We start from the raw sequence: 26883 nt of genomic DNA on the forward strand, positions 1-26883 counted from the left end.
TCGTAATTTACATACTTGCCTACCTGATCAACCATCGTGTCTATAATTCTCAGCATAAATGGAACCAGCCTCATCGAGATATGACGCGTATTGAAAAAGGCATCGCAAAGAGTTTTAGTTGCAACTTTTGCCAAAGAAAGTTTGCTCGAAATGAGCATCTCCAACGCCATGTCAGGACTCGTAAGCACATCGTGATGTCCATGTATCGGACACATTCAACACTGACCCAACCAAAAGACACCAAAGAGAAGCCGTTTGCCTGTCCGTGTGGGCATACATTTACACGATTAGATCTCCTGAAGCGACACAATCGAATTTCACATGGTGGGCAACCTCTATCAGAGCAAGCGGATGAGACAATACCAGAAAGACATGAAGTTGTTTCACATTCGACTCCTTCCTCGGAAGAGTATTCGGGACCTGTACAACACCCTCAGGCTGGTTTTGATCACGAATCTGAACGCTCTCCACGGGATACTTCGGCTCAGATCAGCGCTAGACGTTATGGCAATTGCACCTCGGTGTGTGCCTCAGCCGTTGATGTTGCACAATCAGTTGCTCGTTTGTCTCCTACAGATGACTCTGGTACGTCGAAGGCCTATGCTCCTTGCATAGAATTTCTCATTGATACCCAGCCGTCTTAGTGGACACATCGATGCGTCAAATTCAACAATATGGCCATCTCAATCCCCTACAGGATTTTGCAGACTTTGTCGACAGTATAGGCCTAACCCTGGATTCTGATGGCTCGAACATATTCAATTTCCCTTTCACGGTGGAGGAATTGGCAGGCGTGAATAATCATATTATCAACACCAACAACCTTGATTTTACAACAACTGAAAGTCACGCGCAAGGGGTTGTATCCATGCCACAGTTGAGCCCAAATCATATCCTTTCTAGAGACCGTGCTTTTCTGGCAGTTGGGGCTTCTCATCCAGGTACGAGGGTATCTGGCAAATAGCGATCTCTTCTGACGAACACTAGAGGTGATCAATAACCCTGCCTCACGGCAGCTGTCTTGGACGATATCTGAGGATCGAAGAGAAAGCCTCAAACATTTGCTAGAGCCTTTCGAAAGCATCTTGACCGGGTTCGCTTTGCCGTCGCATTATACGCTCTCAAGATACTACAAAAGCTTCGTGGACCAGTTCCATAAACACTACCCTCTCGTACATATACCAACACTACGTGTTGACTATACACCTCCAGAGCTGGCTCTTATCATTGCTGCTATCGGTGCGCAGTATCGATTCGAATCCAGGAATGGCCTGGCGCTTTACAAGGCCTCGAAGGCGATCGCTCTTGAGAAGATTAGGAAGCAAGATTTAGCGGGCGATTGCCATACTTCGCCCCTTTCTCCTATGCCTCCAACACTCGCAGATGGCCCTGACTTGACTAGCCAGCAACAGCGTATCGATATGATTCGAACCTTGGTCATGTTGATCGCATTTTCATCCTGGGATTGGAAGTCGGAGCTTTTGCGTGATGCCTTTGGTTTGCAAAGTATTCTTGCTCGTTGCTTGCGTGAGGACGGTATGCACGAAGACCTTTCTGCAAGCGATCAGAACTGGTACGACTGGATTTTGATCGAGGGAGCTCGGCGCGTCAAGATGATAGCTTTCGCTTACCTCAATGTACAAACGGTGGCATACAACCTCCCGCCTGTGATGCTCAACAATGAAGTTGAACTTCAGATGCCCTGCTCGACTGCAGAGTGGGACGCCCCTGATGCCATAGAGTGGCAGCTGACTCGGGCTCGTTCCAGGCACCCTGATCTAGGTTTTCAGGACGCACTTCATGCGTTCTTGAGTCGAACCCAGGTCTCTGAAGTGCAGAGTCTACTGTCTCGCTTGTCACCTTTGGCAAATTTTATTCTTTTGCAGGCGCTCATACAAAGGACGTGTCTTCTTCGGCAGCTGAGCATCACCGCAGGAGCTGCTCTTCGCAAAGATGACTTGGATGAGATGGAGTAAGTCTCATCATACCGCTGGAGGCAGCACCAGCCACTAACGCTTTTTCGATAGAGATGCATTGCGGAGATGGAAGAATGTGTGGCAACGAGCACCTGGCTCGACTCTCGACCCTCAAAATCCCGATGGACCGCTGCCCTTCACCTCAGTGGCGTTCTTCACGCTAGCTTCTGTCCGCTTGCATCTGGATCTTGGCTCATATAGACGACTCGATACTCGTGATCCGGCTCAGATTGCTACAGCACTGATTGGTGTTCCAGCTCTGAAGCGCGGCCCTCATTTGACTACTGCGTTGCTGCACGTCACGCATGCGCTCAGTTTACCGGTCAATATGGGTGTCCAATACGTCTCGCGCAGCCAAATGTTCTTCTGGAGCTGTCAGCATTCCCTCTGTGGACTAGAAAGTGCAGTGTTCTTGTCCAAATGGCTGCAAACTGTGGCGGAAACTCTTGGCAAAGAGCCATTAACAGGTGTGTCTCCCTGCTTGACTGTCTGAATTCTGCAACGAAAGCTGACACTGCCATTCACCTAGCCCACGAAATCATCATCCTGGATTGGGTGCGTGCCTTGGTAGAAGAGACCCGCGAATCAGTTGATTTGGAGGAACTAGGAGTCAGGTCAAACCTGGAGATTTCTGCTTTACAACCCTCTCAACTCTGCACGATAGTGCTAAGGATTTGGGCTCGAGTGTTTGGTGGAAACACGATGTGGGCTATCATCAGTCAAATTGGATCTGCTCTCGAGCAGTTGGCGGAAAGGATCGAAAGAGAAAATATGAGACTAGCCCAATAGAAATCGTGACATGCTGAACACGCGGAAGTGAATGCGCTTGGTCAATCTACTGGTGTTGAAATGTAATATACTATAAGGAAAGCATGAAAGTCGGGTTGAATTTGGAGATTGTTTGGAGAGAGTTGTCGAGCCGAAGCCTCCACCTCAAGACGTCGTCAGTTCCGCCCGCACCACCAACACACACTCTATCGTTGACAACACAAAAATGTCAGACAACCAGCTTCTAGATCTTGCTACTCCGCCAGCGTGTATTGCAGGTCAGTTCGAGAAATTGATGATTAATTGAACAGCTGAGCCTGACAGACTGTAGATTTCTGCTTGATACCGCTGGGCACACCCACCGCTTCCGTTTCCAAAGAGGTCTCTCAAGTCCAACGCCTACTCAAGAAGAGCGGTCTCGTGTATCACATGCACTCTGCTGGAACAACAGTCGGTAAGTACTCTTCGACATGATAATATAAACATTGTCGCACGGCTGATTCACAAAAACGCAGAGGGTCCATGGGACGATGTTATGCGAGTGATTGGCCAAGCACATTCATTGCTGCATGAAAATGGCGTGGTAAGAATCCAGAGCGATATCAGAGTCGGTTCGAGGACAGACAAGAAGCAGACGGCCGAAGACAAGGTTGCAGCTGTCAATGCCATTCTGGATAAGGACGAGTAAGCCTGGATAATTACAAGATCAATCATTACTCGAGAATTTACGCAGATCGTGACACTCTGAGAACATTGTTTATGACTGGTAGAGAAGAAATTGATAGGATTTGCTACCATAAATCCAAAACGAAAGCTTTTAAAAACACACTCGCTGTGAATCGTGTGAACCAGCCCATCTCGTAAAATGACATGCCATGCGACCATACACCCAAGAACTCCGCGCTTAGACAAACTAAAAATACAATGGACCTCTATGACAGACGGTCGAGAAGGGAAAATGGAAATAATCATGCAGCGTAAGCTGGGGGCGGATGTTCCGGCTCCTCGGGTTGGTGCCAGAAACCACCACCTGTGGCTTTTTCTTCTTGTACTCTTCGGGTCACCTCTGCGGTCATCTTCATCATCCAGGCTTGCTCTAGAATGCCACCGGTAGAGCCTTCAGAGTTGAAGCGCAAGCGAGACGTAGAAGAAGAGCGAACTGCCGGTTCTGCCTTCTTCTTGTCCTTGAAAAGAGGTTGTGTCTGCATTGTAGACAAGGTGGGACGTTGAGGTTTCGAAGCTGGTGTCGGTGTTTGAGTTCCTGAAGTCGGCTTTGGTTGTTCTTGTGAACCAGAAAACTTGACGTGCGAGGTTGGTGTCTTCTGCACAACCTCTGGCTCGGGCTTTGGGACCCGACGAGGAGATACTGGTGGTTCGGTGAGAGTAATGCTAGGGGCGAGTTCTTCACTGGCATTGGTCGTAACACTTTCGGCGTCGTTGTTGTTATCCTCCGGGGCCGTCTTGCGCAGGTTGACGACTCTGTTCTTTCTCTTCTTGGCAGCATGCGCCCTTGACCTGGTGGTACCCATAGAGTAGACTGTCGATGATGTAGATAGACTGGAGAGAGAAGGCCTGCTGGAGTGTGTTGGGGCATCGGAAACATCAGACGAGGCCGACGACCATGACTTGGGTGTGCCGATGGATGAATGTATACGGGACAAGGGATTCGGGCGGGCAAGTGGTGTAGCAACGGTTGACGAGTCTTGAGAATCTTTTGAACTGGCCCACGCGCGGAATACGGTGTCGCGAATGGCAGGAGTGAAAAGCGAGAGTGTTTGTTGTGACTCGCTCAAGGCAGCAAGGCGGAGGAGGTTCTTTTGAGAGAAGGATGCGTATGTCTCGGAAGAAGAGTCGAGGGAGAAAGGGGAAGGGTCGAAGCTGTCAGCCCATGAGTCGACAGGGTCTTGTGGAGGGCTTGCGAGGGGGTCGATGGGTCGTTCTGAAGCGTCTGCAGGGTCCTTTGCTTCCTCGTCTTGTGCCTGGCGATATTCTGGTACGAAAGCACGAAGGGAAAGTCGGTGGATGATGGCTGGAAGATCGTCCATAAACAAGACGCGCAGTTGTGCTTCAATCTCTTTCTGTAGGTAGTTGCGGACGAAGGGGATCGAGTCGAAGGTGGAGGAGACTTTCAGAGACTCGAGAGGATCATTGCGGAAGACCAGTGTAATGCCTTTTTGGCGGGAGAAGACAAGGATGACGAAGCCAGACAAGCGAATGTCGGACAGGGTGATCTGAATGGGGATGGTCAGACCCGAGGCGGCGGCCAAAGGCTGAGGCGAGGCAAAGGCGGGCTTTGTGGATAACGAGGTGTTTAGCGGGTTTGCTTGGACGCGAGTCTTGAGGGTGAGATAGGCATCGCCAGTGTACGACATCTTGAAGATGCCGCGGAAGCGGTCTTCAGCCAGGTCGCCAATCTCGAGGATTTCGAGCTCGGGCGGGACAGAACCTAGATTCAGCTCATTGACGATGATGTCGTCAACGATGATTGGAGGCTTTGGAGATTTGTTCAAGGCGGTGGTGAGCATCTCGCGAGCACGCGAGGTGTCGCCTATGAGCGGAGACCAGTTGAAATTGAAGGCCATGACGGTCGAGGGACTAGAGGGTCGTGGTCGCGTGCCGGCGCATCGAAGGGATGGAAAAAGCTGCTGCGAGGCTAGGGATGCTGTGCGCGGCTGGTGTTGGTGTCGTAGTAGTTGGGAACGGAACGACGTGGAGCGCAGGGCGTTTCTTGTAGATGGTAAAAAGCGTGTTTATGTTTGGCAGTTGGACGACGACTTGTGATGATGAAAAGCAAGACCAACGGGCACGCTGGACGACGACGACAGTTTCAAGGATTTGCGGACGGCTTTGCGCGATCCCGTCTCCAGCCGTTCCTTCGTCATGCTTCGCCAACATCCATCCTCCATCATGTGCTTTGCCGAGGACGCTCTTCCGACTTCTTAGATGGCCTATCTAGCATATTCGAAACAGCCCCCTCTTCGCTTCGAATATTCATGAATGCATCCAGATACTGTACCGCTCACCGTGTCTATAAACCAGATCAATAAGAACATTAGTGATCTCAGTCGCAACGTGAAACTCTACATCATCCAACTGCCGACAGAGAGATGCCTTCGAGCAGTGCATTCTGTCAAGCAGTCACACAAGAACCGTCGCATGTGAAAGGCGTCCCACGAGATAGCACGACAAAAACTGTCTCATGATTGTCGGGTCCGAGTCTCGTGCTTGGGTTCGATGGCGGCCTTAATCGGGGTCATGGCCAAGCACTGGGAACATGTTCGGTCCGCAATACTCCGTGTGTGGAGAAGGAGCTAACTTCGAGGCCGCCAACGTGAACGAGGAAGCTACATACCCTGCTTGCGTCTCTACTCCACAACATCTCACGTCAAACAATCGCTTCAAGCTATACGCTTCAAGCCATACACAAGATGCTGGACGAAAGAGAACTTGCCATCAACCCGGTCGTGCAGGAGAGCATGATGCACAATGCGAGGGTAAAGAGACACGTACTCGTCCCATCCCGTAGCCACAGCTGACCCCCAACAGACCGTCTCCAACATCCGTTCCCTGACTGCCTCTCTCTTCGGTGTTGCCGCTGGTGTTCTCGGCCTTGAGTCCTTCCCTGGTTTCCTTTTCTACGCCCTCGGCTCTCTGGTCGTCTCTCTACTCATCTTCTCCCTCCGCGCCAACGTCCAGGCCAAGTCATACTTCCACTCGCCTATCGCCGATCTATGGATCGGTGACCTCTTTGGAGGTCTCATGAGTTTCGTCCTTACCTGGACTCTGTTCTACGGTCTTGTCCGCGCATGATCAATTCTCTATCGTCATCGCGCCCACAGCCCCCGCTCCAGACGATTGCACAACAGCCAGTTTCTCAGCTTCATTCGTCTTTCCTCCCACAACTACATCTACAAGAGCAACCATCTCGCCAGCCCAGTGCCTTGCGCCGACCATGAGCATGCGCTGTGTATTAGAAGCGCCACCTGCAAGCCACATTTTGAGGCTTCAGCCGGTCTCAAGGCCCCCTTGTGGATCGAATTCGCTCTGGATGGGCTAGTCAAGTACAAAATTTGTGATCGTCGTGGCACAACAGATAGGCGTCGCAATACGGCTTCGAGTCAGAGACCTTGATTCAGCAGACAGCTGTTATAAAGCCATATAGATCCGTTGGGAGAAGGCTGTAGGAAACAGCACGCTGAGCGGCTCATATATGGAGGGGCATCCAAGAGAACACCCATGAGAGATCGCTGTTGCGAGAGAGTAATGGAGATATAGGAGTGTTAATTGCATGAATTCGAAAGCCAACAACGGTACTGAGTCCCACATGCATGGCTCTGAACATGTGTTTGTTGACCACCCGCACGAGCTGTGGCACGTAATATTGGAAGAGTCGATGTACTAAAGAATACATGAAGATTTCCATGTGCTAGATGTTTGATGATGGAAAGAGCTCGTGAAGTCATCTTGACCGGATTAGGCCAAGATTCGACAACGCGTCTGCAGAGACGCGGTCGACGCGCGCTAGCTTTCTTCACAGCCAAACAATCCCACTTGACTCTCCCTCTACCGTCTTCTCACTTGCAAACACTCGCCTCACTCCATTGCTCCATTTACTTGACCAGATCGTTCATCTGTCAACCCCGTCTTCAACCCTCTTCAATCACACCTCCGTTCACCACACATCAACAGTAAGAGAGCCGCCAGCTGCGCATCATCAGGAACAAAGACTTACCACTCCGCAGTGCTTGAGGCACGTCTCGAACAAGCCAACCTTCTGAAGAAGGTCGTCGAAGCCATCAAGGACCTTGTCCAAGACTGCAACTTTGAATGTAACGACTCCGGTGTCGGCCTCCAGGCCATGGACAATTCTCACGTCGCCCTCGTCTCCATGTTGCTCAAGGCCGACTCCTTCTCGCCCTTCAGATGCGACCGTAACATCGCCCTCGGCATCAACCTCGTATCTCTGCAGAAGGTTCTCCGCGCTGCTCAAGACAAGGATATCCTCACCCTCAAGGCCGAGGACTCTCCCGATGTTGTCAACCTTGTCTTTGAGAGCTCCGACAGTGACAGAATCAGCGAGTACGACATCAAGTTGATGGACATTGACCAGGAGCACCTTGGTATTCCCGACACCGACTACGCTGCTTCCATCACTCTGCCTTCGGCTGAGCTCCAGCGCATCTGCAGAGATCTGTCTGCTCTCTCCGAGTCTGGTAAGTTTTCACAAGCTTTCACAAGAATCTCCGACCCATCTAACACGAACAATCAGTCAACATCGAATGCACAAAAGAGGGTGTCAAGTTCGGCTGCACTGGTGACATTGGTTCCGGATCTGTCACTCTTCGCCAGCACACCAACGTTGAAAAGGAGGACCAGAACGTCGATATCCAGCTGTCAGAGCCCGTCTCGCTCACCTTCTCCTTGAAGTACCTGGTCAACTTCTGCAAGGCCAGCGGTCTCTCCAGCAGAGTCAAGCTCTGTCTGTCGACCGACGTGCCGCTCATGGTCGAGTACTCGCTCGCCAACAACAGCTACCTTAGATTCTACCTGGCCCCCAAGGTATGCCTATTCGTTCTTGCATTGACTCAACACACGCTAACACTTTACAGATTGGCGACGAGGAGTAGACATATACATGACAGAAAAGTAGGGCAAGACATAGGCATGACATGGTGTTTTCGGCGTTTTAATGATTTGCTTCTGGGAAAGAAGCACGCTGTGGATGATCATACAGCGAGGCTTAGATCGGATGATCAATGTTTTTATACCAATTCCAATGAGTTAATTTACCGCACACTCCTCCAACTTCTCTCCGATTTACTCGAGTATTCATTTGTTTTCTGATGACCCTGGCCGAGCCCCGCCGACGTCAGCCGGCCTTATCGCTTATCTCCCGAACTCATTTGTTTTTGAGAAGCACAAGGATAGAGAACAAGTAACATTCCAACCCAGCTTACATTGCAACAAACATGGCCGAAGTGCCAGAAACCCACGTTTTGGCAGTTGCCAGCCATGTAAGAGAAACGTGGATGCGCACATCAAGCAATCCCGCAGTATGACTAACTGCTCCAAAAGGTAGCCTATGGGTAAGAAGCCCCTCGATAGCGTTATAGCACGAAATCGCGCCTCTTACACTACGATAGCTATGTCGGCAACACCATGGCCACCTTTGTCATGCAAGCTCTTGGCTGTGAGGTCTCGGCCATCAACACAGTCCAATTCAGTGCGTTTCCGCCCATGACCACGCTACATGCGAAAGACAGTAGGTCTGACTCAACCAGGCAATCACACCGGATACAAGCAGTTCAAGGGACGCAAGACCCCTGCGGAAGAGGTGGCCGAGTTATACGAGGGCTTGAAACAATCGCGGTTGAATGACTTTGACGTCTTGTTATCTGGCTACTGTCCCAGTGCTGGTGTCGTTCAGCAAGTCGGCAAGATAGCCAGAGAGACCAGGTTCGCCTCGACAACAAAGCCTGGTGCTTTCTTTTGGGGTGAGTGGAGCACAAGACAAATCGAGAAGAGAATGGACGCTGAAGGCAACAGTACTTGACCCTGTGATGGGTGACGAGGGCAAGATATATGTCAGTGAAGAAGTGGTGCCCGCCTACAAGAGTCTGCTGAGAGATGCCGACCTCATCTTGCCGAACCAGTTCGAAGCCGAGTATGTGCTTCTTGTCTTGAGCGATTGGCCTCCAACTAACCACGAACACACTTCAGACTTCTTTCGGGTGTCACAATCACCGACTTTAAATCTCTTGCAGAGGCCATTCGCGTGCTCCACCGTTCGCACCGAGTCCCGCATATCATCATCACCTCCGTCCGTCTCCCTCATGACGAGGACGGACAAGAGCCCGAGCTCTCCATTGTAGGATCTACGGCTGATTCGGACTTCAATCCTCGTCTGTTCCGCTTGAAAGTACCCGCTTTCCCCGTCTTCTTCTCTGGAACTGGCGACATGTTTGCTGCATTGATGGTAGCAAGACTACGTGAAGCATGTCTTGCTGCAGACCTTTTGTCTACTGCTCATTGGCAATCACCGGACGAGGTAGCAGCGACCGAGCTACCACTGGCAAAAGCTGCCGAAAAGGTCCTTGCGAGCATGCACTTGGTACTCAAGAAAACCATGGAATCAAGGCAGCAGGAATTGGAAAAGATGGAGAGTGCTCAGGAGTTCAACACCGGCATTGGTGAAGAGGCAGACAAGGACAATGAGCGCGACAAGTATCTACGCCTTACCAAGGCAGCTGAAGTCAGGGTCGTCAGGAACTGGAAAGACTTGGTATATCCTCCAGACATTGAGGCCTTCAAGGCACATGCAGTCAACGTCGAGCTGAGTACCAACGCCTCTGTCGAACCTGACGAGCTCGGAGTCGTCAATATGGGCACTGGTGGAGAGATTGGACAAGGCGCAGTTCACCAGACTTGATCGAGCATGTGAGTTTTGTATTCGCCTTTTGCATTATGACCGTCTCGCACCACATAGCCTCTAATCCGAGATAGAATCGTTTCAAACATTCCAATACACCCCTGTCTAGCGTTCCTGCTTTTCCTTGTACGCCGGTCATCCCATGATTTGCCAAGTTCGTATTCCACTCGTTTAGAGACCGTTAATGGGAGCACCTCCGTTGACGGGAGGGTTGACAGGTGGGATGATGTTGGCGAAACCACCGGTGGATCCGAAGCCTCCGGCACCACGGACGCTGTCGGGAAGTTGGTCGACCACGAGGACCTCTGGTGTGTAGATCTGCCGAATGTTAGATCAAAGTAGGACAAGTGTCTGACGAGGCAGCTTACTCTCTCAATGATCAGCTGTGCAATTCTGTCGCCCTCGTTGATGGCAAAGTCGGTCTCGCCAAGGTTGAAGAGGAGAACCTTGAGAGGACCGCGGTAGTCGGCGTCAATGACACCAGCACCAACATCGATCGAGTGCTTTGCTGCGAGTCCAGAGCGGGGGGCTACTCTGCCGTCTGTGTCACATGTCAGAGATGTGTAGAGAGGGTAGCGGACGACTGCAACGTACAGGTTCCGGCGGGCACGGCGATTGAGATGTCGGTATCGGCAAGCACCTTTCCTCTGGCAGGCACAGTGCTGCTCTTTGAAGCGTACAGGTCATAACCTGCAGCAAACTCGCTGCCACGGGTAGGAGCACGAGCTGTCGCCGAGAGAAGCTTGATCTGGAGTGCTGGTGGTGGGGGTTCAAGGTTCATCGGAGGGAGGTGGGTAGCAGCGGCAGCCATGTCTGGTTGCTGATGTTTGTGTGCAGGTGATTGAGGGGTGGGAGTGGCTGCTGGGTCGTTCAGGATCGCTGTCGACGGGTCAGAAGGCTGAAGGTACTCGTAGGCTTCAATTGGAGCTTCAAAGCTTTAATATACACTTACATGCAACTGAGAGGTTTGGTGCGGGTTCAACGTGCTTGACGCGCTTGGGGGATGGCGATGCAGGGAGAGATGGAGGTTCGCGCTCGACAGCTGGAGTGCGAATTGGGTCTGCCATCTTGACGTGGATTGGAAGAGAGAACCGAGAGCTTCTGACTTGAGACGCGTTTGGCGTGCTGTCTTGGAACGCGCTCTGGCTTCGTGCTTAAAGTGGTTTTAGTGAAACACGTGTGCAAGCTGGTGTTGCACATCTCATTCTTGTACATTTCTCACGTGAGCTTGTGCAATCATGGATTGCTCTTCATCTACGGAGACCGAACTGCTGGGCTCTTGAACGCTTCGACCATGACCCTGAGTGGTTTCAGACCAGTCTTCTAGAAAAGTGTCAAGTCGTAAGTGAGATGCCTTAATTCATTTGCAGAAGGAAGCAGGGCGTGAACCAAACACTCCTTAATCATGTCCTAAACCCTTAGCTGCCTCCTCGCGCTAGAAATTTATGCTTGATTCAGATCTGGTTGCTTTCCACCAACTCTATTTCCGACCGGTGTCGTTTCCCATGGTACGCCTTGATGCCTGACTCACCTCAGCCGCTGCCCGAAAGTCTTGTCGCCGTGACCGCCCAGGACTCGGACTATGAAAGACGGTTTCTGATCTTCGTGTGGCTTATTCCAAGTTGATCATTCGTAAGCTGCTCCTCTTCCCCGAGGGGCAGAGCACCGTCTTTGCCTCTCCACTCTGTCTCCAGGTTGCTTGGTTAACCTTGGCTCTATCGGCCGAAATGAACGATCAAGCTGGGAAACACGTCACCACTGGGTTTCGACGCATACGGATCTCTGCAGTTACAGAATCCGGCTTGCAGAAGCGTGCAGGTAGGTCATCTTGGTAGGTAGGGCTGAATGGCATCAAGTCCCCCCGCCATCTTTGACTAGGGACCTGTCAACCCGAGTTCCGGTCGCTAGGTGGGCACTGCTCACAGCGTCCGTGTTGTTTTTCCCTCTTGTCTGCTTTGCAGGTTGTTTTGGGCTCGCACTAGCTCGCTTGCTGGAATCCTTTCTGCCCGACGGTCGTGTTTCGTAAAGGCTGCCCGGCGCTGTGGTGGCTGAGTGCCTTGAGTCCTTGTTATTCTCGGCTTACGACTACGCCCGTGACACTCGTCATGCACGGCATGCACGGCATGCAACTCGGTTTTGGATCTGCGGTGTTTGACCGAGACACTAAGTTTGCTAAGGTGCTTGACTCTCCGCAGTCGCAGTGTACATCACTACATATATATCTGCCTGACCATCTGCTGCGGTCAGCACCTTTCCGCTGTGATCCTATCTCCAAATTCAAGAAATCATAAATCATACCGAGTTCTACCAGTGCTTCGACTGTCTTGTCCCACTACTCTACAACTACAACCAAATACTATCTTCACTTCAACAATCATGTCATCGACATTCTCACTACACTCCAACATTTCGGATGAGGAACTTCCCAGCTACGAAGAGGTTTCGCTTCCTCCCAATGTCACCATCGAAGAAAGAGAAATCTCCTCGGACGACGAAGACGAAGACGACTACGAACAATCAGAGACGAGGAAAACCATCAAGCAAAGCACAAAGACGTTCGCCAGCATAAAGTCATTCCTGTCTGGCTCGGTTGCTCCTCCAGCCGAGTTCACAAAATCCATCATCACATTCGACCAAACGGTTGTACCGAGTCGTCCCAAGGCAGACCGTAAACCTTCATTCAAACGTGAGTATACTTTGCTTGGTAGAATACAATTTGAATCCATGCTAACAATTCTTGTCAGTCGCTCCCATCCAAACATCAACTTTGCAGTCACGCAGAAATGCCATGCGCTCAAATTTGCGAATGAACAACACCGTTTGAGAGCCTCATCTCGGGCCGAACGATCAAGTTCTCATTTTGATGTTATCATGACCGACACGAATCTGGTTTTCAGCATATGCAGGATAGGATTCCACCGGAGTTTTTCTACTTTTCCATTTATGTTTTGTTTCGTCGTTGTTTCTTATATACCCCAAGCATGGCAGGAACCAGCGTTGCTCTCTCGTTTGTTGCAATTTCTATTTCGATGGTGGTATTCGGCTTTGGAAGGGAGGGTCGGGCGGTTTCTCAAGAATGGATGACCTAAGTGCAGGTGGAGCGTTGACGAGAATTGCTCTGAGCGATATGTGTATAGCTTAGTATGTATATCTTTATGTATCAGGTCTCCACGACCGTCTCTGATCAAAATTTCGATGCCTTCAATCAGTCTGCAGTGTCATCAGCTCGTGAAAACACGTATAACATGATTATCGTTGTCTGCTTTCAAAGCCCTTCTCAAGCACATCGATGAGCTCGTCCAATCTATAAAAGAAGACCAGGGTCAGCGGAACGACATTCTGTACGGGATTTCACACATACCTGCTGATGACCAGGTCGGTTCTGGGATCTTTTTCGAGATCTTCTTTACCTTCGCTCCTGAGCAACACGGTAGCGGCTCCGGCATCATGTCCAGCAATAATGTCGTCAATACTGTCACCAACCATAATCAATGGAAGAGGTCTTTTGGCAACAGGACGACCATTCTCTGCTACGTCTGACTCGCTGATGATACCCCACTGTTTTGCAATGTGCAGGATTCCGGCGGGGGATGGCTTGGGTGGGCGGAAGTCTCTGGTGACGATGGGAGCAAAGGTATTGATGTGACCAGGCAGATGATTGGTCAAGAGATGCTCGACCGGAGTGTTGAAGTTTCTCGTGCAGATTCCCTTCTTGATGTCATTTGCATCCAGGTGTTCCATGAGCGTTACCAGTCCAGCTTGAGGGATTTGCTTTCTCATGGCATCGCTCTCAATATCTTCAATTTTCTTGTGCGCTTCTTTCTGCTCGGCCTCAGGGAGACTATACACATGGTCTAGGATGTCCTCCCCCTTCTCTATAGACAGCGCGCGGCGCATTTCGCCGAACATATAATTTTGCGGCCAGCGTTCTCGTCAGCAAGGCTCGCTATGGTTGAGTATTGAATTCCATCATTTCCTCATGACTAGCCTCTTTCAAACCGGTTTCAAAAGTAGTGGGTGAGAACTCACTCGCAAAGTGTCCCATCGACATCAAAGACAATTCCCTTCAATACCATGCTGCCGTCAACGACGTCATGACCCTTGCCTTTGCTCAGGGGCGCAAAGCGTCTTGCTGGATACTGATTTTCCATGGCAAATGTTCTGACAGTGGCGTGTGACAATGCCTTGGTGGTAAAGGTCCGGGAACGAAGGAAGAGATTCATGAGGTGTTGATGATGATTAGAGGAAGATGTTCGGCCAAGCTTTTGATATGGAGGTGACGCTTCAGATACTCCACATCGATACCCCCTCCCCGTATGCAGAACTTTGTCACGCGCATGCTATAGAAATGCACAATGTTTCTAACGCCGATCGGTCGCGTCGCCGGTATCGATCTCTATCGCGATACCGTTCGTAAGATATAGAACTACGCTCTTAAATCTGCTCGTATAGCTACGAAAACGACGGGGTTTGTTCTATAGGATGTTATTCTATAATCTAAGTACCGCTAGAGCCTCTTAGACTACCTAACGGAACACCCGAAAACAGTAGTATAGGACTATAATAAGCTCGATATTTCTACTTCTATAGCGCGTAGAATGGCCCTCTCTCCTAGCCCGGAGCGTCCGTATTAAATTGTTCGAAGAAAAAGGCCTAAAAATACATTTTAAAGCTAATTAATAAGCTCTACTGGAGGAACTATTATAGATGGCTTATAAAGATTAAAGAAGATTTTCGGCTATGTAGGAGAAGTTAGGCCTAAGAAGAAGATCTTTGTTATGTCTAACGAGACTCCTATTAATTTTAGAGGTCCTTCTAAGCATAGCGGATACTATAGTGCTACCGAAGGAATAGACGCTACCGACCTTCCTACGATTTTTAAAGCTAGCTATCTACAATTTACTATATAGACTCTAGCTGCTTGTTCTTCGGATCTTAGCATTACTAGGCCTATTAAGTGTTTTGTAAAGGAGGATACGCTAGAGAAACAAAAGATCTAGACTTAATTATAATATGCTAGAGGATAAGCAAAGAGAGATACTAAGAAACAACAATAGGAGGCCGAAAAGGATCCTAATTCTCCCGCCGGTCTAGCAGTAATTTCTGCTAATAGGGAGATGTATAATTAGCATAAAAGGGACCTTTAAGAAGGCATAAAAAAGAACCTACCTAAGACTAAGAGATAGCTTACGCCGGCAAAGGTCTTTAAAGTTAAAGAGAAGGATTTTTAATAGAACTGCTAAAAAAGGAATGGATTTTGCCTAGTATACCTACAACTAGCTACTTACTAATCTTTATCCTTACTATTATAAGGTTAAGGAGAATAATCTAGACTGTAAGGTGTACCTAGTAGAGGATAATGTAGGTGCGCATGCGAAAGTAAGGCAATTACTCGCGTCGTATCCCCTATAAAAGGGTATACTCTTCGTACTACATCCTAGAAACAGTCCGGACCTCTATCTAATTGAAAGGGTGTTTAACGTATTTAAGGATAACCTACAAGATCATATCCTAACCGGTATAAGCGAGGAACAAAAGAAGGCGGCGATAGATCGGATTATATAGGAGTAGTAGACGGCCGAAGCGTAGGAATCAAAGATTAAGGCCGAAGCGGACGCGGACAATTTCCTTAAGTACGCGCGTAGGTGTTTAAACAAATAGGGCAAGAACAATTTCCATAAGTAATTCCCTACATTTATAGCTATAAATCAATTAAATTGGTTAAGTGGTTATATAGATATTTGTTATTAAAGTTAGTCGCTCGAATTCGTGCGCCCGGAGCGTTTATTAATAGACTTTTAAAATCCATAAGTAGATGATCGGCCATATAGGGTCCTTTTTGACCCCTAATCTTGTTACTACACGCGATATTAAGCTACTACTTACTATAATGGTAACAGCATTCGAATAAAGTAAGAATATGTAAGATAGGAGGTCGCGGAACCTAACATGTAATATCCTTAGCCGCGATTTCCTCTCTCTACTTGTTTGCTAACTCATTTTAAACAGCAGATCCTGTTAGCTATTATAAGAGTCATTATCTAAGAGCTTATTCGGTTCGAGCTTCTAAGAAGCGGATTCTTCGGTTTCTGCTTATAATCGTTAAATAAACCTTGCTTATTCGGTTCGGCATCCTCCGTCTATTAGTTTATAAACATGTTACTATAGAGAAGCGTGCTAGAGGCGTATTTTTGCTTAAAACGGTATAGTTAGCGTGCCGAGACCAAATAATTACGATTCTTCTTAAAAGTACCTCTAGGGGGTAATGTTAAGTAGAATCTAACCCTTAAAACAGCTATGTTAGAGTCGCTAGCACCCTCTACCGTAAGCGCGAGCGCTACTCTATCGTAGACCCTAGGTAGCTTAGAGACATTAAGATAGACGACGAAGATGAAGGAAGCATTTATCGCTATATTACGTAATGTAAGGGTAGGCGACTAGCGCGCGTAGAGCGGCTCGAAAAAGCAGGTGTTAATAGAAGCTATAAGGGCCGTAAAGGAGGTCTCTCGTACGCCTTATCTTATTAAATTCTAGAAGGTTAAGAATAAGGAGACTACCTTTAAGAGCTATTATAGGACATAGAAGGAGATGATAAACTAGTCCGGATAGGGTTACGACTTAAAGACTAGTCTACCGACGACTAATAAGGCCGCGATGGACGACTACTTTGCTAAAAAGCCTAATATAGCTAAGTATCGCGATAAACCTCTAGTTACAAAGTATCGCCTAGTAGTCGGAAGCTAGAGCTCTAGGGGGAATAGTCATTAAGGGGTAGAACTAATACGTGTGTTATGATTAAGTTAGTTAACTACTATTGCAGTATAGAAGTCTTTATGTTACGGCTTCTCCGTATTACCTAACTTCCTCTTACTACATCTGTTACCCTAACTACTATATTGTAACACTCCTCCTTAGTCTAGACGGCGGATGCTAGTAAGACCTAGCTAGTTAATGAATCTTGCAAAGTCCGGCTTAGGTAATAGCTTAGTGAAGCCATCTACAACCATATCTCTTGTCCCTATAAACTCGACATTAATCCTGTTCCTTCGGTGTAGGTCTCTAACATAATGGTATGCAACATCGATGTGCTTTAACCTCTCGTAAGTATAGGCATCTCTAACTAACGATAGAGAGGCTTAATTGTCACTAAACAGTTTAACTAGTGACCTAATAACGAAGCTTTACTCTTCTCTTATAGTTAGCTAATATTAGTTGCAACTAATGTACTTGCTATAGCCTATGTCTCTTAGAAGTTAAGCTAGCTATTGTGACTGCTTTGTAGCCTAACATATGGCCATGTATTTAGCTTCTATGGTTAAGGTTGCAACTGACTTCTGCTTCTTACTAGACTAGCTAACAGGACAGTTGCCCATCATGAATACACTTCCTAAAATGGATATCCTATCTAACTTGTCCATTACGTAGTCTAAATCAGAGTAGCTAACGAGTTATTATATGCCTTCTACATTAAATTCTAGGCTAAGGTCTATTATTGAACGTAGGTACCTTATAAGGGATTTTAACAGTTTAAAGTGCCCTTCTAATGGATCTAACAGATATTAGCTTAGCCTTCTAATTGCAAATGCAATGTTAGGTCTCGTTAGAATTGCTAGGTAGATAAGGCCGCTAATAATCTTTTAATACTCCTTCTAGTCTGCTCTCTTGTCTTATAGACTAGCTAGTTTTAACAGATTATATCCATTTAGTAGAATACTAATTGGATTAGCCTTCTCCTTGTCCATTCTATGCCTTAATAGAAGATCCTTAGTGTAGTGAGACTAATCTAGGGTGATCGTTCTATTCTTTCTGTTACAGATGACTTAAACTCCTAGGATCTTGCTTACTTCTCCTAGATCTTTAATCTTGTAGATCTCTCTAAAGTGTTTCTTAAACTAGTTAATGTTGTCCGCCTGTTTAGATCCAATTAGGATATCATTAACATAGACTAGAATGAGGATTTCTTTCTCTAGATGTCTTAAAAGGCATAGGTCGGCGTCTATTTAGATAAAACCTATCTTCTGCAACGATTCTATGTAGCTCTAATTCTAATCTCTTACAGCTTGTTTTAGGCCATAGAGCGATCTTAGGACTTTAAGTACATAACCTAGTAGGATGTTCATTCTAGGTAGTGCTACCATGTAAATCTCCTCCTTTAATGTTAACTCGGTAAAGGCATTATTAACATTAATAGCATAGCACTTAAGATCCTCTATTGCAACAATTGTAAAGAACACCCGTAGTGTATCATAGCGGAGGGTAGGCGTAAAGGTATAGTCGAAATCAACTCCAAATTTCTAGGTGAACCCTCTTATAACAAGGCGTGCCTTTAGCTTCTATAACGAGCTATCTAGGTTATGTTTTGTAGTAAGTACCTATCTGCTTGTGATGATATTTGCCCCTATAGGTGGCTTAGTGATTTTAAAGGTCCCGTTTGCCTATAAGGCATCTGTTTTAAGCCTAAATGCCTCTTGCCATAATGGTCCCTATATAGGATCATTAATTGCAGCTTAATATAACTTTAGAATCGGCACTTCTTCCTTTGCTAAGAATGCTGCTATAAAAGCATGATGCAGGATGTTAAGTTGATTATTGTCTTCTAAGTTAATTCCTAGACTTAGAAGGTTAATTGCTAGCATTGCCCTATGCAGCTTAAAATTAGGTTGTCCTTCTAGTATGCTATACTCTTCTCTTATCCTCTTTAATACTCGGGGAATTTCAATATAAGAGAGAACCTTTCTTCCTATAGTTGTAGCTGCTAGTATTGTTGTTATAGCTATTACTAATGAAGATGGCCGTAGCTCCTCCTAAGACTCGACATTACTTTCTTCTAATAGCTCTAAATCGCGCTCCTCCTATAAGTTAGCGCTATTTCCTAGTTGTAGCTATCTAGATTCTTGTGTAAAGTCCTAATAGAGATGTCTTTTATGCTCTAGGAATGCTAGGATCTCGACTTGTGGTTCAGTTCTCTTTAATGTAGTAGTTATAGCTAGTAGAACGGTCGTTGCATCTGTTATAGGAGTCTATTATAAGGGCGGCCGGCCTCTAAGATTCCTTAGGGGAGCTATGTTTAGTGCAGCTCGTCTAGGAATACCTAGTTGTAGGTCTCCTCCTTGCTTATTCTTAAAGAAGTCTGCTCTATGTGATTTAATCACTTTTCTTATGTCTAGAGCCTAAAAGAGCTACTACTTTATAGTCCCTTTAACGTATCCGAGGAACACATAGTGTCTACCTCTGTCTATAAACTTATCTCTCCTAGTACCTTATAGTAGAGAGTCTAGATTCATGTATAAAACTGCCTAACAGCCCTAAACTCTTAAATGATTAATAGATGGTTTAATCCTAGTGAACGCTTCTTCTAGGCTAACTTGTACTCTATTAATGATTAGGCTATTCGAGACTCTGTTCCTAATGTAGACGTCTNTCTTTAACCTCGTCGAGATCCTCCTTAGTTAAGTCCTTAGATGCGCATGTTCGGTTAGTCTTATTTATAAAGTTATAGAGACCTGCTAACGCGTAGATTAGTCTTACTTATGTGCGTATAGAGAACTTAGTCGCCATCGAGGTGATCTTAAACCTGTTTTTAAAGACCCTAAACGTCCTCTTAATAACATTACGTAACTGCAAGTGGCGCAAGTTATATAGCTCTTCCTTCGTCTTAGGCCTCTTCGTAGCACTAATCTACTTGCGTAGATAGTAACGAGTTGACCGGTATAGTGTTAACGTTATGTTAGAGTTAATATATCTAGCATCTGCGAGGTAGTAACGACTACTACCTAGGTGCTTAAAGTCCTTTATCCGCGCTAACTTTAGAACTCGGCTATCGTAAGTAGACCCCTCCTATCCGGCTAGTATGTATGTAAAGTTCCTATCGAAGTTATAGACTACTAAAACGTTTTGTAATAGGTATCCTTTCCTATTCCTCTAAGGGGCCTACTTACCCTCGATATACGCAACGATATAGGACCTATCTAGCGCGCCGACGTAGTCATTAAAGTACGGCGAGAACTTGCTGTTTTCTAGGATCTTTTTAGGCACCTCTTCGCTAGGTAGGACGACGTAGGATCGGTAGACTAACTACATGGAGTTAAGGACTTAATAGAAGATATACGACACGGTATCCCGCGAGTGTTAGAAGTTCTCTTAAACCACTCGAAATCTAACATTATGCGCGCAGATGTAGAGGAAGATAATGAGCTTTTAGGCAGCTAATACAAAGCGACCACCTTGCAGAGGAGGATCGGCCTTAGTCTCTAGCTACTCGAGGAGGAGTTTAAAGGTATGTCGGCGAAGGCGCGTAAAGTTAAAGAGACGTTCATCTAACCTAGGCCGCCGCAGTTTAGTAGTCAGTTCCTCGCCACGATACGCGCTTATATATAAGGTCCGAACACTAGAAGGCACCCCTCGTTCAACATACTAAGCAGCAGCTGCTGCTACTACGACGGTAATTGCCATGCGATGTCGTCGATCCGGAGCCATTAATGAGATTGCTCTAAGGACTTAGAACTCAAGGAACTCAGCTTAGAACTTAAGGAACTCGGACCCTTACGCTCACAAGGATTATAATCGAGCTTATACAGCGAACCGAACAAGGCATGGTTTATTTGAGAGTAATAAGCAACGCTAACCGTTACGACTAGAGAGCACGAGCCAGAGCAATAATCCAAGGTTTAAAATCAGACCCCCTCGCCGAACCGAACAAGCTCTGAGACACTGCTGCCACAGAAGGAACACTTGATGAGGCTGTATACGTTTTCAACTTCCAATTCAAGACACTGTTCATTGTGACATCTCATGCATACAAACATCCTTCAGCAAGCAGCTCAGTCAGAAGCACAGCATCATACACTACTAATTTAGACCACAAATACCAATCAAGAGCTGTATCTCGGGCCTGTAAGAGATGAAGAAGTTGAATAGCGAGAACTTAATGTATGTCCTCTCGGTTCCGTAAGAGGTAGACCTGATCGAGCTAGCGTATCAATCAAAAGTCACGGGAACTCGAGAAGCGTAATCACAATGCGAGATGCATGTTGTGCAACACTTGATCTCGATTTCGATGTTCATTGTCTCGCTGTTTCGAGTTCTGTCGGACTTTGAGCTTTGATGTATGGCTGGATGGAAAGGAACAAGGCAATTGTTATCACAAGCAGATATCTACAAATACAAAGAGTGCACAATGGAGAGTGGTTGGACGGGTTGTACGGTTCTCATTGTCTTGCTTACCTCTCGACATCGAACGATCGACACCGGGGCTGTTATTGATCAGATAGCTGCAGAAATACATGTTCAGTACGTTTTGATAACACGTCCTTTGACATGGCATCGTACTCGGCAAGGGTGCATGGATCAGTGGTCTGGAGAGGACCAGCTCGGCTTAATAGTCTGACCTACACAGTCTCACATTGATCACTTCGGAACCGCTGGTGGCAGTAGTGGTCTAAACTGGTGTTTGGCAGCAGGTGGTGACCGGCATGACTTGTTTCCACTTGCGGGCGAGTTCGGGCATGACCAAGAACGAAGTTCACAGAGAAGGACTTGAAACATAAAATACTCATCGGAGGGCGCGCTTGCGTTTTGGTGATAGTGTAGGCGCAAGGGACAACGACAACATCAACACCGGACGCGTGTTGAGGACGTTGAACGTGCGGGACGATGAGAAATGATCAACAGGGGTGGACGGCAGGCTTCAGGATGAGATCGGCATAAACTTTGACATAGGAAGTTGCAGGTCGCAGAGAGCTCTGGCTCGAAAGCGTGGCAGCAAATTTGAGGGCAATCGAGTTGTTACGATTGACATGTATCTGGGTAAGCCAATGACTTGTTCGTTTGAATCTTCTGGCAGATAAAGCAGTATTATTTGGTATCTTTGGTCAAGGAATGCGGGGCCGAGTTGGCGACGACTTGAGAAAGGGAAAAAATAGTCGAAACTAAATGGATCATCGATCATCCACATCGGGATTGAAAAGAGCGATACGCATACGGTGGAGCTGTAGAAGTGGTCAGAAGTGGAATTGAAGGTTGTTTGGTCGTGTGTTGGCTTACAGCAGGGAGCTTCGGTACAACGACAGCAAGAGTTGCCATGAAGTTGATCATAAAGTAGGTAATGTCGTAATGCGTGTAGTGGGTGCTGACGAGGAAGAGGATGATGGGGACACTGAGCAGGAACTTTTTGGCGGGGGTATATTGATCGCCGCTATCGATTTGCTCCCACATGTTGAGGTTGTCGTAAGCACCGGCGTTGAACTCGAAGGGCACGCCTCGCACCCAGTGGAACATGAGAAAGGAGCCGGCCATGTACGAGATGTTTGTGAGGGTCCATGATGTTTCTTGAGAAATGTTGGGGACAATGTCGAAGATGATCTTGAGGAGAGCAATGAGGACAAAGTGGATGGCCCAGGCGCCTGGGGGAGAAACGTGTCAGTATGCGCGGCTGGCATGTGTCGGGGCAGCATGTAGCAGGAACAGGTACACACCTTTGGCATTGACCCATTCCGAGTTGAGGTTGGGCAGGGCGGCTTGGTCACTGATGTGCTCCAGCGACTCAGGGGGCTCGGTGTACATCAGACTGCTAGACCGTCTCCTCCGTGCGGCCTTGGTGTCCATGCTGGAAGCTGCTCTTTCTGAATGTCTCCTCTGGTTCGGCGGGCGATTTGTGTCTCCGGCAAAGCTAAGGCCGGAGGAGGGTTGCAGGAGTGTGGAAGACAGCTTGGCGGTGTTTGCTGGTCCTGCTCCTACTGAGGGGTGTGGAATCGTGGCGGTCGTGGGCGCACTGCTGCACCGGGGAGGGGAAGCAATCAAGAGGCGATGGACGCGGCAAGACTGGAGTTGACGGTGGAAGCGTGTGGCTGCAAGGCAGAGTAGTTGGGAGCCGGGTGCGAGCGAAAATGATATGATGCGAAGGGTCCAGAAAGTCAAGATTCAAGAACGAGTGCAGGCTGTTGTGGCGGTGCTGTGTCTGGAGAAATTGGAAAGTCGACCAGCCATCCAGACCGAGACGTACGATTATTTTTGCTGCTGACTGCCACTACCAACAACCACGACCCGTCGCCTGTCCACTTCCGTCTACCTATTGTTTCTCACTGACTATCGCTATCGACGTCCATGCATGGCTTTCTCCTTCTATCCTCTTCTCTCCTCCTCTCCCCAATCCACTTTGCCTCCGCTCATGTCCACGTCGCCCTATTGTCTGCATGCCTTCCGTCTGCCTCCGCGGCTCCTTGGCAATAGGGCTGTTGCTATTTTGGTTCTATTGCTTAAACTGACTTCTCCAAACTTTTGAAGAATTAGACAAGCGAGACGACTTTTCGACAGGTAGGTGAATACAGTAATAATACAGTGTAGCGAAATGAAGGCCCTTTATCTACGGCTGACGCCAGGAGTCCAGCTCTGTGGCTGCCAGTCATCTCCTGGGTTGCCCTTTGGTGCCTGCTTCCACGGGTTCGCATCCTTGTCTTTGCCTCTGCCCTTGAATCTGCCATCGTCCTTGGGTTGGCCCTGAGTTGAGGCCTCAACCTCGCCTTCGTCACCTACCGCACTCCTCACGCCTTCATTATCGGTAGGCTCTGTCTGGTTGTGGTGCATGTAACCTGCAGGGTCCTGTACACCTATGGCTGGTGCAGGCTGTTGCTTTGAAGGTGCATCCAGGAAGGACTCTTGAGCGGCCCATCGTTCATCCGCCTTAGCAGCCAATTGGCGCATCTGTGCCTGCCGAGATACTTCATACTGCTGTTCCTGAATTGTGGGAGCCTCTGGGCGAACCTGGCGCAACCATTGGTGCCATTGTGCTATAAAGTCATAAGATTAGAACGAATCCAAACTGATAATTGCGATCAATCAAGTGGCGTACGTGAGATCTTCACATCAGCATAATGGCCTTGGCTGCTATATTGCACGATTCTTCGAAGACGGCCGGCGTTGATGGCGTCCTTGAACTCCCAGAAAGTGTTGCCAGAAAGATCAGCGCCTGCAATTATATGTGGTCAGCCAGGTCAAGGCGGTGATTTGATAATTTCTTGGACATACCAACGAGCCACTTTCGTCGCCACGGAAGACGCAGACTTTTCCACTTGTACCAAGCTTGTTTAACAGCTCCTGGTTGCGCTGGCATGATGTCGATAGTCGAATCAAGTCGAGTTGGAGAGGCAACGGAGCATGCTCAAAGCAAACGCGGATGAAGCACAAGCACAAGCAGAAGGCATGATTTTGATGACGTTCCTGATGAAACGCGGCCGAGGCGCATGCACAGACGCGAAGCGTGTCCGTACATTGGGTGCTGCAATCCGCCCAAGCCGCCCAAACATTATCAACCAGTCCCTTCTTTACCCCTCCATCACCAAAACACATCCGTCTTCATTCTCGCCATGGCTTCCGTGTCGTCGCTAGATCAGGACATGCGCAACCTGCGCCTGTCAAAATACACTCCGCAAGCTGCCAACGAGATCCGCTCATGGATCGAACAGACGCTCGGCGAGACCCTACCACCGGGCGACCTTCTTCAGGATGTACTCAAGGACGGTGTAATCCTGTGCAAGCTTGCCAACCTAGCTCTACCGCCTCCAGGACTCAGGTTCAAGAAATCCGCCATGCCCTTTGTCCAGATGGAAAACATCTCACACTTCCTCCGCGCATGCGAATCTCCTCCGCTAAACATGGCCGCCCATGACCGCTTCTTGACTGTCGATCTGTTTGAGTCCAAGGATCCTGCTCAAGTTCTACAGTGTATCAGCGCCTTTAGTCGTGTCGCTCATGCTGTTAGCCCGGCCAACTTCCCCAGCACAATCGGTCCTCAGAGGAGTGCCACCCTCAGTCCTGCTGCTACTGGCCCTACAATGAGAAATGCTCGACCAATCGCACCGAGCCCTCTTTCTGCGAAGCCTTCCTTTGCCGTTCCCTCCGCCAGGCCCATGAGTCCTGCTCTCAGTGGAGGCTCCTCGGGCTCTCGCGCATCCGACAACGGCCTGAAATCATCTCGAGGCACAGTTAGTAGTTGGACCAAAGCAGGTGACCGAGGCAATACAGCTCCCGCATGGAACATCGCGCAATACGGTTACATGGGTGGTGCCAGTCAAGGCAATCAGGGTGTCATGTTTGGCGGTAGAAGACAAATCACAACTGCTGCACCCCACGTCCCCGGTCAGGGCGAATCTGGCTTCGAAAAGAGACGTCGTGAGAAGGAGGCAGAGGAAGAGCGTCTAAGACAAGACGCCGAGGAAGCCGAATACAAGAGAAAGACTGAAAGAGAAGCGGAGGAGGAGCGCGATCGCGTTGCCGAAGAACAAAAGTGGGAGGAAGAGGCTCGTCGCACGAGGGAGCAAGAGAGACAGCGTATCTTGGAGCAAAAAAGACAATGGGAGGAGCAAGAGCGCAGATGGAAAATTGAGGAAGAAGCCCGTCAAAGAGAGCAAGACGCAGATACGGCTGGTGTCAACCTGAAAGGGCAGTATTTGAGCCAGCATCAGGCTGATCAGGGCGCTCGCAGACCTAGCGCACACGAAGATACACCTGAGAGGCAGAGAGTCCGTGAACTCGAAAAACAGCTTGAAGAAGCAAGGGAACGCGAGCGTCAATATCAACAAGAGCGCGAGGACCGCGTACGTCAAAACAGCATTCATTCTCGACCATCTACTGCAAGATCGGAGCAGGAAGTAGACCCGATACCAAGGGCAGCCTCGCCGAAGGATAGCGAGGTATCTTGGGCACCGATAGAAGATGAGGTACTGAACAGGAAGGTGCCGGCGCCCGAGATGGCCCGTGGCTCAACGCGACCTCTTCCAACACCTACAACAAGGCAAACGCCATTATTACCCGAGCGCACAGCATCTCCAGCGGGACCGCGTCCTCTCCCGGACCCTTCTGCATACCGACCTGCTTCGCCAGCGCCAACGCGTACCGACCGCTATCTAGCTGACCACCCGGCCCCAGTATCACCAAAGCCTGTTGCTCACCAGCCACGAGAGATGGGTTACACTTCAACGTACGAAGAGCAGGGCGATAGAGACCGACGTCTGGCATCACAACAGACGACCAAGGCTGGCGGCTGGGCGTCCAAATCACTGTTAGAGCGTGAAATGGAACGCGAAAGGGAGAGACAGCGGGAATGGGAAGCAAATCAACAAGCGTCCAAAGAAGTAGCGAAAGACATGAGCCAAGGCAGCGGTGCCGGCCAGTCATGGGATGTGCATCAGTATGGTTACATGGGAGGAGATAGCCAGAACCGAGGCAGCAGTTCGGGCAGTGGGATTGGATTCGGCGGCAGACGCCAGATCATCGGACCCCGCCCTCCGCCAGGTTCTTAGGAGGGACGATGAGCAGGCACGAAGAGGACGAAAAAGACAGTCTGTCGAACAAGTAATAGTAGCTGTAAATAGCGTTCGACAGATATGGAAGTCGTCTAGCAAATTGTCTTGAGTCGAGCAGCTACCAAGTACCAACTATGAACGAATGGCATGTGAATGGTCCAAGCGCTGCTGACCTATGACGCAGGGCAAGAGTCGAAGTGGAATTCATTGTTGGCGATGCGGGCTGCGCTGCAGGGCGGGCAGGCGCTTGTGGAAAAGTCTTTCTTACAGTCACACTCGACGTGATTCCTGCTCTAACATCTGCTTGCTGCTGACTCGATCTACTTGTCTGTAGAATCTAATGGAAGTGAAGTTGCCTTGCCCATTTCTCCGTATTTGCCAGGTCGACACTCCCATACAGTAACCCGCATCA

At 48.5% G+C, this 26883-nt stretch overlaps 12 protein-coding genes across 12 annotated transcripts; 7 read left to right on the top strand and 5 right to left on the bottom strand.

Moving 5' to 3' along the window:
• The first annotated feature begins 17 nt into the window (after positions 1 to 17).
• On the top strand, positions 18 to 2872 carry M438DRAFT_398714 (uncharacterized protein). The gene is made up of 6 exons (XM_029909379.1): positions 18 to 180; positions 238 to 585; positions 645 to 941; positions 988 to 1972; positions 2028 to 2443; positions 2506 to 2872. The coding sequence occupies exons 1-6, from the start codon at positions 81 to 83 to the stop codon at positions 2763 to 2765; spliced, it is 2406 nt and encodes an 801-aa protein (XP_029758407.1). The 5' UTR covers positions 18 to 80; the 3' UTR covers positions 2766 to 2872.
• Positions 2873 to 2970: 98 nt separating this feature from the next.
• Positions 2971 to 3432, top strand: M438DRAFT_337258 (cell wall biogenesis protein-like protein Ecm15; the record flags this gene model as incomplete). Its single annotated transcript, XM_029903973.1, has 3 exons — positions 2971 to 3022; positions 3076 to 3198; positions 3260 to 3432. The coding sequence occupies 3 exons, from the start codon at positions 2971 to 2973 to the stop codon at positions 3430 to 3432; spliced, it is 348 nt and encodes a 115-aa protein (XP_029758408.1).
• A 280-nt stretch (positions 3433 to 3712) lies between these two features.
• M438DRAFT_278391 (uncharacterized protein) lies at positions 3713 to 5326 on the bottom strand (the record flags this gene model as incomplete). Its single annotated transcript, XM_029901002.1, has 1 exon — positions 3713 to 5326. One exon carries the CDS (start codon positions 5324 to 5326, stop codon positions 3713 to 3715), a length of 1614 nt encoding a protein of 537 aa, XP_029758409.1.
• Positions 5327 to 6172: 846 nt separating this feature from the next.
• M438DRAFT_278358 (uncharacterized protein) lies at positions 6173 to 6554 on the top strand (the record flags this gene model as incomplete). Its single annotated transcript, XM_029900996.1, has 2 exons — positions 6173 to 6238; positions 6291 to 6554. 2 exons carry the CDS (start codon positions 6173 to 6175, stop codon positions 6552 to 6554), a joined length of 330 nt encoding a protein of 109 aa, XP_029758410.1.
• Positions 6555 to 7396: 842 nt separating this feature from the next.
• M438DRAFT_347492 (proliferating cell nuclear antigen) lies at positions 7397 to 8540 on the top strand. Its single transcript, XM_029905921.1, has 4 exons — positions 7397 to 7432; positions 7487 to 7957; positions 8014 to 8303; positions 8354 to 8540. Coding segments are annotated over exons 1-4 (780 nt in total). The 5' UTR covers positions 7397 to 7431; the 3' UTR covers positions 8372 to 8540.
• A 122-nt stretch (positions 8541 to 8662) lies between these two features.
• M438DRAFT_347493 (Ribokinase-like protein) lies at positions 8663 to 10338 on the top strand. Its single transcript, XM_029905922.1, has 6 exons — positions 8663 to 8758; positions 8820 to 8830; positions 8888 to 8967; positions 9026 to 9238; positions 9291 to 9408; positions 9465 to 10338. The coding sequence occupies exons 1-6, from the start codon at positions 8714 to 8716 to the stop codon at positions 10171 to 10173; spliced, it is 1176 nt and encodes a 391-aa protein (XP_029758412.1). The 5' UTR covers positions 8663 to 8713; the 3' UTR covers positions 10174 to 10338.
• Positions 10339 to 10344: 6 nt separating this feature from the next.
• Positions 10345 to 11240, bottom strand: M438DRAFT_337262 (dUTP diphosphatase; the record flags this gene model as incomplete). Its single annotated transcript, XM_029903974.1, has 4 exons — positions 10345 to 10491; positions 10542 to 10714; positions 10768 to 11052; positions 11126 to 11240. The coding sequence occupies 4 exons, from the start codon at positions 11238 to 11240 to the stop codon at positions 10345 to 10347; spliced, it is 720 nt and encodes a 239-aa protein (XP_029758413.1).
• Positions 11241 to 12410: 1170 nt separating this feature from the next.
• On the top strand, positions 12411 to 13339 carry M438DRAFT_58728 (uncharacterized protein). The gene has a single exon (XM_029910201.1). It carries the CDS (start codon positions 12550 to 12552, stop codon positions 13255 to 13257), a length of 708 nt encoding a protein of 235 aa, XP_029758414.1. The 5' UTR covers positions 12411 to 12549; the 3' UTR covers positions 13258 to 13339.
• On the bottom strand, positions 13289 to 14375 carry M438DRAFT_347496 (HAD-like protein). The gene is made up of 2 exons (XM_029905923.1): positions 13535 to 14375; positions 13289 to 13477 (listed from the first exon to the last, which is right to left on the bottom strand). Exons 1-2 carry the CDS (start codon positions 14068 to 14070, stop codon positions 13423 to 13425), a joined length of 591 nt encoding a protein of 196 aa, XP_029758415.1. The 5' UTR covers positions 14071 to 14375; the 3' UTR covers positions 13289 to 13422.
• A 7459-nt stretch (positions 14376 to 21834) lies between these two features.
• Positions 21835 to 23116, bottom strand: M438DRAFT_59098 (ORMDL family protein). Its single transcript, XM_029910202.1, has 3 exons — positions 22647 to 23116; positions 22216 to 22574; positions 21835 to 22160 (listed from the first exon to the last, which is right to left on the bottom strand). The coding sequence occupies exons 1-3, from the start codon at positions 22774 to 22776 to the stop codon at positions 22110 to 22112; spliced, it is 540 nt and encodes a 179-aa protein (XP_029758416.1). The 5' UTR covers positions 22777 to 23116; the 3' UTR covers positions 21835 to 22109.
• A 413-nt stretch (positions 23117 to 23529) lies between these two features.
• M438DRAFT_337266 (uncharacterized protein) lies at positions 23530 to 24280 on the bottom strand (the record flags this gene model as incomplete). Its single annotated transcript, XM_029903975.1, has 3 exons — positions 23530 to 23957; positions 24020 to 24136; positions 24196 to 24280. 3 exons carry the CDS (start codon positions 24278 to 24280, stop codon positions 23530 to 23532), a joined length of 630 nt encoding a protein of 209 aa, XP_029758417.1.
• Positions 24281 to 24533: 253 nt separating this feature from the next.
• Positions 24534 to 26468, top strand: M438DRAFT_278139 (uncharacterized protein; the record flags this gene model as incomplete). The annotated part of the gene is made up of 1 exon (XM_029900982.1): positions 24534 to 26468. The coding sequence occupies one exon, from the start codon at positions 24534 to 24536 to the stop codon at positions 26466 to 26468; it is 1935 nt and encodes a 644-aa protein (XP_029758418.1).
• Between the last annotated feature and the right edge of the window lie 415 nt (positions 26469 to 26883).

Source organism: Aureobasidium pullulans (genome assembly GCF_000721785.1).
Source record: "Aureobasidium pullulans EXF-150 unplaced genomic scaffold scaffold_15, whole genome shotgun sequence".
Classification (NCBI taxonomy): domain Eukaryota; kingdom Fungi; phylum Ascomycota; class Dothideomycetes; order Dothideales; family Saccotheciaceae; genus Aureobasidium; species Aureobasidium pullulans.

Excerpts from the sequence above, each read along its gene's own strand:
- M438DRAFT_347493 (XM_029905922.1), top strand. The coding sequence starts at position 8,714 with ATGGCCGAAGTGCCAGAAACCCACGTTTTGGCAGTTGCCAGCCAT. Across the intron at positions 9,239-9,290 it reads GCCTGGTGCTTTCTTTTGGG|TACTTGACCCTGTGATGGGT; the intron begins GTGAGTGGAGCA and ends TGAAGGCAACAG. Across the intron at positions 9,409-9,464 it reads CCGAACCAGTTCGAAGCCGA|ACTTCTTTCGGGTGTCACAA; the intron begins GTATGTGCTTCT and ends AACACACTTCAG.
- M438DRAFT_398714 (XM_029909379.1), top strand. The coding sequence starts at position 81 with ATGACGCGTATTGAAAAAGGCATCGCAAAGAGTTTTAGTTGCAACTTT. Across the intron at positions 942-987 it reads AGTTGGGGCTTCTCATCCAG|AGGTGATCAATAACCCTGCC; the intron begins GTACGAGGGTAT and ends GACGAACACTAG. Across the intron at positions 2,444-2,505 it reads TGGCAAAGAGCCATTAACAG|CCCACGAAATCATCATCCTG; the intron begins GTGTGTCTCCCT and ends CCATTCACCTAG.
- M438DRAFT_347492 (XM_029905921.1), top strand. Across the intron at positions 7,958-8,013 it reads GTCTGCTCTCTCCGAGTCTG|TCAACATCGAATGCACAAAA; the intron begins GTAAGTTTTCAC and ends ACGAACAATCAG.
- M438DRAFT_59098 (XM_029910202.1), bottom strand. The coding sequence starts at position 22,776 with ATGGACACCAAGGCCGCACGGAGGAGACGGTCTAGCAGTCTGATGTAC. Across the intron at positions 22,575-22,646 it reads GGAATGGGTCAATGCCAAAG|GCGCCTGGGCCATCCACTTT; the intron begins GTGTGTACCTGT and ends TTTCTCCCCCAG. Across the intron at positions 22,161-22,215 it reads TTGTACCGAAGCTCCCTGCT|CTCCACCGTATGCGTATCGC; the intron begins GTAAGCCAACAC and ends CCACTTCTACAG.
- M438DRAFT_347496 (XM_029905923.1), bottom strand. The coding sequence starts at position 14,070 with ATGCGCCGCGCGCTGTCTATAGAGAAGGGGGAGGACATCCTAGACCAT. Across the intron at positions 13,478-13,534 it reads ACCGACCTGGTCATCAGCAG|ATTGGACGAGCTCATCGATG; the intron begins GTATGTGTGAAA and ends CTTCTTTTATAG.
- M438DRAFT_58728 (XM_029910201.1), top strand. The coding sequence starts at position 12,550 with ATGTCATCGACATTCTCACTACACTCCAACATTTCGGATGAGGAACTT.